At 40.6% G+C, this 9,328-nt stretch overlaps 1 protein-coding gene across 1 annotated transcript; it reads left to right on the top strand.

Annotated features, from left to right (window-relative positions):
• The first annotated feature begins 301 nt into the window (after positions 1-301).
• On the top strand, positions 302-6,764 carry ppp1r15b (protein phosphatase 1, regulatory subunit 15B). Its single transcript, XM_060924379.1, has 3 exons — positions 302-628; positions 2,869-3,926; positions 6,552-6,764. The coding sequence occupies exons 1-3, from the start codon at positions 472-474 to the stop codon at positions 6,762-6,764; spliced, it is 1,428 nt and encodes a 475-aa protein (XP_060780362.1). The 5' UTR covers positions 302-471.
• Positions 6,765-9,328: the final 2,564 nt, after the last annotated feature.

Genomic DNA, 9,328 nt, shown 5'->3' with positions numbered 1-9,328 from the left:
CTGATTGTAAAACAACCCTTAAGCCTACTACTGAAGGGTAATGTAGGTGTAAGAACAGTTGTTTTGGACAAAATGAGTATCATGCAATAAGCAATATTGTTTTAGGTCTACAGTTAGAGCTCTGCAGTCCAACACCACCCTTCCTCACATCCCCATTCCTTCCATTTCAGGAAGTTGGCTACCCTATTTCTGGGCGTGGCTAGCTGCAAATCAAAGCAACATTTCAACATCACCGCGGTCGAATCAAGTGATGATTGCTGGAAGTGACTGATTTATAAAGCTGCTCGAGTCATATGGACAGCACTCTAAAAACATGGCTTGATATGGTTTTGCTCGGAGGTTTTTAACATTTTCTTCTCGAGAGAAGATGTGCTTTGTGAAGATTCAAACGCAAACGACAAGCTGCTGTGAGGAGAGATCCGCCAGGGAGGATTATCAGAACACCTGAGCGCTTTGCGCTGCGTAAAGAAGATGGAGAGCGCGCTTGGAAAGGCGAGAGAGCGGAGCGCAATGCAGCGCTTCAGCTCCAGCGGCATGGCGCTCTTACCGTGGACCAGACAGATCCTGACAGTACTGTGGGAAAACGTCCGCTTAATGCTTCAAGTCATCTGTTGCAGTCTAATGGCAGGTAGGCAATACTTCGTACGTGTTTCAAAACTTTGAATAATAACTATATAATAAAGATAGACACTGAAATATGGGAGGAAGAGATGGATAGATATGCTGCTTAATATGTTTTGGTCTGTCTTTCTTGTCCCTTCATTCCATCAGTACCATTAAAATGTCTGTTTATTAAATAAGGAGTGCCTGCATAAGTAAATTCTCTGACAAGTCAGTAAAAAGACAGAGACCGTGGCAGGAAAATACCTGGAGGTTATCCATCCATCCATCCATCCATCCATCCATCCATCCATCCATCCATAGGGTCGCAGGTAAGCTGGACCCTATCCTAAGGGTGAGAGGCGGGCTACACCCTGGACAAGTCACCAGGTCATCGCAGGGCTGACACAGAGACGAACAACCATTCACGCTCACATTCACACCTACGGTCAATTTAGAGCCACCAATTAGCCTAACCTGCATGTCTTTGGACTGTAAGGGAAACCGGAGCACCCGGAAGAAACCCATCCAGGCAGACACGGAGAGAACATGCAAACTCCGCACAGAAAGGCCTTCGCCGGCTGCTGGGCTCGAACCCAGGAGCTTCTTGCTGTGAGGCAACAGTGATGACGCCTGAAAGTGATCTGCTTTTAATTCAAATATATCATTTATACTAGCATGTGAACTTTTTGTAAGGTTTTTTTTTTTTTAGTTTATCTCGTGGCATTTATTTATTTATATCCTCCTTCCCGGGGTGGCACAGTGGTGTAGTGATTAACACTGTCAGCTTACAGCAAGAAGGTTCTGGGTTCGAGCCCAGCGGGTGTGGAGTTTGCATGTTCTCCTCGTGTCTGCGTGGGTTTCCTCCACAGTCCAAAGACATGCAGGTTAGGTTAATTGGTGACTCTAAATTGACCGTAGGCGTGAATGTGAGTGTGAACGATTGTTTGTCTCTGTGTCAGCCCTGCGATAACCTGGTGACTTGTCCAGGGTGTACCCCGCCTCTTGCTCATAGTCAACTGGGATAGGCTCCAGCTTACCTGCGACCCTGTAGAACAAGATAAGCGGCTACAGATAATGGATGAATGGATGGATGGATGGATTGCCCCCCAATCCAATATTTTTGAAGATTTTGTTTTGCAGACACATCAGCCATCATAATGCAAGTGACAGTTTAGTTGTTGTTGTTGTTGTTTTTGATTAAACTAGTTTGTTGATGTTTGTAAATACACATTCCATTCTGTCCCTGATGATGGACTGTAGGTCCAAAACTTTAGAATACAACTTCATAAATGTATGTGGAAGGCACGTTTTTATTGACTTAATATGATTCCTACATACCAAACAAACTTTGGATATGTTATCTAATAGTTGGATAGGTTCTGGAACAGTAGACAAAGTATGTTAAGAAACAGGACACCGCAAATATGTGTCTGTTCAGTAACAAACAAGGTTCACATATTTGGTGTTATTAGGCACCTCTTATATGTTTCCAGTTATACATGAATAAGTCTCTATACCTGTGGATTCCAGGTAGTATCAAGTGACCTAGAGTTTATTAGAGCTTAGACTAGCCGATTAAGTCAATAGTACTACGATGTGTTCCATCTTCTAAAGTCGAGTTCGTGCTAGTTATAATTAGAAGCAAAACAGCACTAAACAAATTTTCAGTAAGTTTGTTTGCATCCCATACAAATCAAGTTTGTTTATCTTTTTTTAGATATTAAAAAAGGTTGAAAACCAATAGACCTGTATCTTGCTTAAAACCAAAAAAGTTATTCTTTGACCTCTGATGAAAAATAACAGTATAAAGTCTTTATAAAGCATATAATTTGATTTTTAGTTGAAATAATTCAATCTGAAATATGTATGAATAGGTTCCTAGAATATGGGACACATTGTAGAATTAGTGCCTTCAGTAGTACCTGGAGAAGTCATTTGACACCATCTAGAACTTACAGGTATAACATTTGTCAATTACACACTAATAAGAAGTGAATTTAAATGACAGTTTGCAGGACAGTGGCATTTAATAATCCCACCTTATAATGCATTTATTAGTCATTTTCACACAACAGATCCCCTATTATGAACCCTATATGAGTGTGTTTATAAGTAAAGTGTAATTCATAGTAAATAAACTGTTTACAAATGTGCAATTTGGACTTTACTGAACAAAGAACAAGATCTTAATAAACCCCGAATGTGTTCCTTAAAATAAAATGTTACCTTGTGTTCTTATTTAACATGCTTTTGTTTGTTGCCAAGTTTTTCAGATGTTCAGATTTGAAGTTCACCTGCGCATCACAGATGACACAGGGGAACATATACAGCACATGACGAATGTCCATGGTGATACCGATGGTTTTCTTCTGTCATCACTGTTTGAAAGCAACAAGAACGTTGTAGTGGCAGGTCCGAGTCCTCTGTCAAGGTTTAACAAGGATCCTTTCAGCCTAAATTCGCATTCCAGGTCTGTTCTGTCCAGTCTTGTGAATGACGATCTCTGCTGCTCACTGGTGGACAATTTAGTATCCCATGCAACTGAGTGTCTCGGTGATGAAGAAGATGGGTGTGTAGGAGAGCAATTTGGCTGGAAGCACCGGTTCGACTGGAATTTTCATACAGGCTTAGAGACTAAATTAGATGAAGACTGTGTACCAAGTCTTTATGGGCAGGAGTTCCAGAAACAGACTGACTGTTGCACAGGATTGGAATGTAATTTGTCAAGGTTAAAGTGCAAAAGTCAAAGTTCAGATAGCGAGTTCAGTTGGGGCAGCTCAGACAGTTCCTCCATAGATAGGGAGCGAGAGGATAGTGATGGGCTCTGGGATCTTCTTAGGTGTTCCAATGATCCATACCATCCACTGCACTTCACAGCATGTATGTCCAGTACAGTTACTAATAGACAGAGAACACAAACGGGATCAAGTCAGCAAAAAAACGAGTTCACATCAACACCATCTGTTGTGGCCTGTTGCTCAGATTCTAGTGAGCAAGGACACACTGAGACTGTCAACTCGGAAGATGAAGAGGAGGCATTGTGGAAATCTCTATCTTGGGATGATGATCCTTACCACCCATTGAATTTTAGAGCTCCTCTCAGCAGTGCACATGCAATTACAAACTCCTCTGAGAAAAGCTCCAAAACATCCAGAGGCCCCATAAGCATGAGACGTCCAAAGCCATTTTTGAAGCAAAGGCAAGTTGTCAGTCATCGATGTCCTCAGCTGTGTGTGGAGAAACCAGCTAAAGTGCCCTGGAAAAGGCCCATAAATAAGACTGTTGATGCCAGCATGATAAAGAAAATGCCCACTGTGAAAAGGGTAATGATAAAAATATTAATTTATCACAGTGATGCTTATTATATTTAGTAGTAGAATTAGAGGAATCTTTATACAGCTACATAAACTAAATTTATACAAATTAATAAAAGCATAGGTTAACATTTCTCTTTTTGGTTTGTTTTTTGTTTCCGTTTGCTTAATGACTGTTGTGTGTGGAGGTACAGCAGAAATAAAGTTTACACACCCCTCTTAAAATTCCAGGTTTTTGTGATGTAAAAAAAAAAAGAAATCAAGATAAAATCATATCAGATTTGTTTTGCTACCTTTAATGCGATATGCCAAGCAAACAAGTGACAGATAGAAACATTTTAGGTAGAGGGGGGAAAAGGAAAAGAAAAAATTTACAGTAACCTGGTTGTATAAGTGTGCATACTTTTTTATAATGGGGCATGTGACAGTGCTTGGAATTAATCAGTGACATTCAACCTCATGTTCAAAAGTATTTATTATGCATCTATCAATGATGTGTGCACACTAAAGCACACTAATACTTTGTTAAAGCATCTTTTTTGCTTGTAATACAGCACTTAGTCTTTTTGGGTAAGTCTGCCATCTTGGTATGTCACGATTTGGCAGTTTTATTCCAATCTTCCTTGTAAAATCCTCCAAATCTATCTTTTTTATAGGTATTTTTTTAGGTATAAGACCTTTTAACATCAGTCCATGGGTAACAGATGTAAAATGGCCATTTTGTCTAATTCTGGTACATTGTATTAGTGTACACTGTCCATGTCAAATAAATCTTTTAAAAAAATTGTGAAGGGATCTCTTGTACACAGTCTTTAAGTGACACCACAGGTTTTTGATAGGATTTAGATCTGGGCTCTGACTGGACCATTCCAAAACATTGGTCTTCACCTTCTGAAGCCATTCATTTTTGGCATATTGAATTGTGCTTTCGATCCTTGTCATGCTGGAAGGTGAAATTTTTCTTCATCTATTTAAGAGGCCTGCAAGTTTAACTGCAAAATAGTTTGGTATTTGGACCAGTCGATGATTCCCTCCATCTTGATGAGAAGCAGTCCCATAGCATGATGATGCAGTCACTGGGTGATTAACTGTCTTATTTTTGCACCCCAAAAAATTCTACCTTGGTCTCATCGGACCATAACACATTTTGCAACATGGTGTGGGGTGAGTTATGTATTATTTGTATGTATTATGATTATTTAGGTGGGCTTCTTTTTTTTTTTCCTGTGAGGAATGTCTTCCATTGGGCAGCATTGTGGTGTAGTGGTTAGCACTGTCGCCTCACAGCAAGAAGGTCCTGGGTTCAAGCCCAGCGGCCGACAGGGGCCTTTCTGTGTGGAGTTTGGATGTTCTTCACGTGTCTGCATGGGTTTATTCTGGGTGCTTCAGTTTCCCCCACAGTTCAAAGACGTGGTTAGGTTAACATGAGGCAGTAGTGGACTGAAGTGCCCTTGAGCAAGGCACCTAACCCCCAACTCCTCCCCGGGCACTGTAGCATAGCTGCCCACTGCTCTGGGTATGTATGTGTGCTCATTGCTGACGTGCATGCGTATGTGTGTGTGTTCACTGCTTCAGATGGGTTAAATGCAGAGGATGAATTTCATTGTGCTTGAGTGTGCATGTGACAAATAAAGGCTTCTTCTTCATCTGCCCAGAAAATGTGAAAATATGAGGGATTGTTGACGTATGTAGGGAGTGATCAGTACTTTGAGATGTTCCTGTAATTTTGCTGTAGCTCTCCTGTCAGCTTTCCTGATAGGTTTTTAGGACAATCCTCCTAAATTTTGGAGGAATGTCCTTGTGCTTGGTAATGTTTCCGTGGTACCATTTTCTCAGTTTTTTTGATGAGGGCTTTCATGGTGTTTTAAGGTACATTTAATGTTTTGGAAATTCATTTGTACCCCTCTCCTGATCAGTACATTTTGACAATGAGATCCCATATATGCTTCATAAGATCTTTGCAGACCACTGTTACAGCAGTCAGATGAAAATAATGTCAAGAAAGCCCTACAGAAACAGCTGCTCTTTATATGGGGTTAATCATTGATGACGGGTGCATAATAAATACTTTTGAATATGAGTTTGAATGTTATTGGTTAATTCTGAGCACGCTGATTATAAAAGGGTATGCACACTTATTCAGCCAGGCTATTGTAATTTTTTTTCTTTTATTCCCCTAAAAGGTTTTAACTTTTTTTTTTCCATGTTAATTTTGTTGGTTGCTATCTTGCATTAAATGTAGAAAAAGATCTGACATGATTGATCTTGGTTTAATTTTTTTTTTACCTCATAAAAAATCTACAATTTTAACAGGGGTGTGTTGGCTTCTTATATCCATCATATGTTGTAATTAACTGACTTTTTTTCTGAAGCAACCTTTTATAGTTAGTTAATGTTAGCTTGTTGCAAGCACCCGCAAGTTCTGTACTGTCAAATCTGATCTATAGTACAAGTGCTTGAATTAATTATGTTTTATTTATATATATATATATATATATATATATATATATATATATATATATATATATATATATGCGAACATGTATATTCATAGCCCTACAATGGGTTGATTTTTTTTTTTTTTGAACTTTTTGAACTGAGTGTTGTCTGTGTATTTTATGTCTCCATTTCCAGGTGAAATTCTCTCCAGTTGTCCAAATTCACAAGATGAAAGCCTGGTCATTTGCTCTTCAAGCGTGCCGTAAGGGGCCATGGGAGGAGCATGCTCGGGATAGGGACCGTTTCCAGAGAAGAATTTTGGAAACAGAGCAGGCTATTGGATATTGTTTCATGCGATCACACAGAGATAAGTTTTTGAACTATCACGAAAGCACACTACCGAAATAAGCATATTCAACAAAGACTTTCTAATTGTAACTGAAACCCTGGGCTGGTTTTCTTAACAGATCTGCTGTGTTATGCACACGTTTTTCAGACTCAAGTCTGTTAAGTCTAAATATGATTGCCTCAGACAGCATGAACTCATTGCATCAGACATGATTGCATCAGACAGCATTTACAGTGTGTTGTAGACTACTAATGAAAATGACAATGTGAGAGCTGTTTCACCATAAACATAGTTGGCATATATGGTAGAGGCCATTGTTTATAAGTCATGAGGATGTTACTGTTTCTACACTCTTTTTTTTTTTTTTTGCTATTTTGTGAAACTGCCTTTTGTGTATTCATATGGTTTCTTGTTTTTGTTAGAGACTTTATTAACCCTGTAAGAGTGTGTGTAAGAGAGGGGTTAAAAACAACGCATGATGAAACTCACTCCCCTGAGAAGAAATCAATTAGCATCACCCCTTGACACGCCAGTGGAAGCACAAACTGCATGGTGCAAAGTGGAGCAATAATGTAGGCAATCTTTTTTCTTTCGGCAAGAGCTGTACTTTCTCCCTGCTGCACGCACTTTTGTTAGTAAGCAGGTTTTATTTGAGGGGCGGGGATCCGTGTTCCCCACCGCTTACCTGGCTATAACACTGTCTGATGTTGTTGTTGTTGTTTTTATTGTAACTGACACAACTTGAGATCCAGTTACATTTGTGTATGTGTGTACTACTGAGTCTCACTCCATCTCTACTGATGCCGTAGAGTATCTGGTTGCCCGGCAACAGAAAGAACTGTGCTTGGTGACTGAAAGTATTACAGGAGATTGCAACAGGAACAGTGCATTGTGGGAGAATAGTCAGCATGGTCATGATAGAGACTTGGGAAGCTAGGAAGGTGGGAGTGGATGGAACTGGATCTCTGGAGTCTCAATTACACTGTTCATGCTGTCTGATGCAATCAGCAGCCTCTGTGAGTAAAACAGAAAAGGTAGCGTAGGCAAATTCAAACAGTCCCACAGGGTCTTTTCCCACTTTCTTTTGGTGAAATGTTCAACGCTATTGTTATGTTTTAGTCAAGCTCAAATGCATAGAAAATGTTAAGTTTTTTGTCTTTAACATTTTACATTGTTAAATTGTTATTTCTGTAAAAGTTTTTCAAAATCAGATTAAATATTTATCATATTATGCCTCTGAAAGTTCTTAATTCAAGTCATTTTGCACTGTCTATTGATAGCAAGAGAAGATATTTTGTCACATATGTACATAAGTGTCCTTATGAGATGAAACCTCAGATGAATGGCAAACCGGGTCCCAGTCCACCGTGACTACACTGGAAAAAAGGGATTATGTGGTCAATCGGGATGAAGAGAAAATATTAAATATAGTTTACATGTACAGGGTGTCCCAAAAGTCTCCATACATAGGGGAAATTAACATCTCATCTCATCTCATTATCTCTAGCCGCTTTATCCTTCTACAGGGTCGCAGGCAAGCTGGAGCCTATCCCAGCTGACTACGGGCGAAAGGCGGGGTACACCCTGGACAAGTCGCCAGGTCATCACAGGGCTGACACATAGACACAGACAACCATTCACACTCACATTCACACCTACGGTCAATTTAGAGTCACCAGTTAACCTAACCTGCATGTCTTTGGACTGTGGGGGAAACCGGAGCACCCGGAGGAAACCCACGCGGACACGGGGAGAACATGCAAACTCCACACAGAAAGGCCCTCGCCGGCCACGGGGCTCGAACCCAGGACCTTCTTGCTGTGAGGCGACAGCGCTAACCACTACACCACCGTGCCGCCCGGAAATTAACATGCTTTAGCAAAATGTAACTTTATTTACAAAACACCCTCTACATGATAAACATGGAGTCATGTCTCCCACTCATGATTAAATTGTGTTAGCGCATCTGATGTGTGGCATGTAATTGCACTTCAGATGCATTCTTTGAAATGATCTTTGTGCTGTAGCCATGAGAATGATTTCAATACGTTCTTCTTTTTTTTCCAAAGGCATAATTAAAGGCTTTTGGGATGCTCTATTTAGTTTCCCATCAAAATGTGATTTTATATACATTCATGTGGAGGGTAAGGGTGGCACGGTGGTGTAGTGGTTAGCACTGTTGCCTCGCAGCAAGAAGGTCCAGGGTTCGAGTCCAGTGGTCGGCGAGGGCCTTTCTGTGTAAAGTTTGCATGTTCTCTCCGTGTCCGCGTGGGTTTGCTCCGGTTTCCCCTATTGAGGTATTTCACTCACGTGACCAAGTCATGTGATGCTGCCATTTTGGACGGCACGGCTCGAATCAGTTTGAATGCGAGGAAGGCGACAAACGAAAAACATAAAAGAAAAAGGAGCGAGATGCAGAAAACACCTTCACTATCCAGCGACGTAGGGCATTTACAGGGCGAGCAGAGGGAGAGGTATTTGCAAAAATTGAGGTTAGCAGGCTTAGAGAACGACGTTTACCTGCTTCCACCAGGATTGTTCACTGACGTACGGAAGTACACGAAGCCCTCGTCTTTACCTGACTTCGGCCCACATGATCTGTATACCTATGTCGTTAAAAACC

Source organism: Neoarius graeffei, chromosome 6 (assembly GCF_027579695.1).
Source record: "Neoarius graeffei isolate fNeoGra1 chromosome 6, fNeoGra1.pri, whole genome shotgun sequence".
In the NCBI taxonomy this organism is placed as follows: Eukaryota; Metazoa; Chordata; class Actinopteri; order Siluriformes; family Ariidae; genus Neoarius; species Neoarius graeffei.
The sequence above is the reverse complement of the archived record's forward strand: the minus strand, read 5'-3'. Positions and strand labels throughout refer to the sequence as shown.

Coding starts and splice junctions, on each gene's coding strand:
- ppp1r15b (XM_060924379.1), top strand. CDS start 472: ATGGAGAGCGCGCTTGGAAAGGCGAGAGAGCGGAGCGCAATGCAGCGC. Junction 629..2,868: donor CTGTTGCAGTCTAATGGCAG/GTAGGCAATACT, acceptor TTTGTTGCCAAG/TTTTTCAGATGTTCAGATTT. Junction 3,927..6,551: donor AAATGCCCACTGTGAAAAGG/GTAATGATAAAA, acceptor CTCCATTTCCAG/GTGAAATTCTCTCCAGTTGT.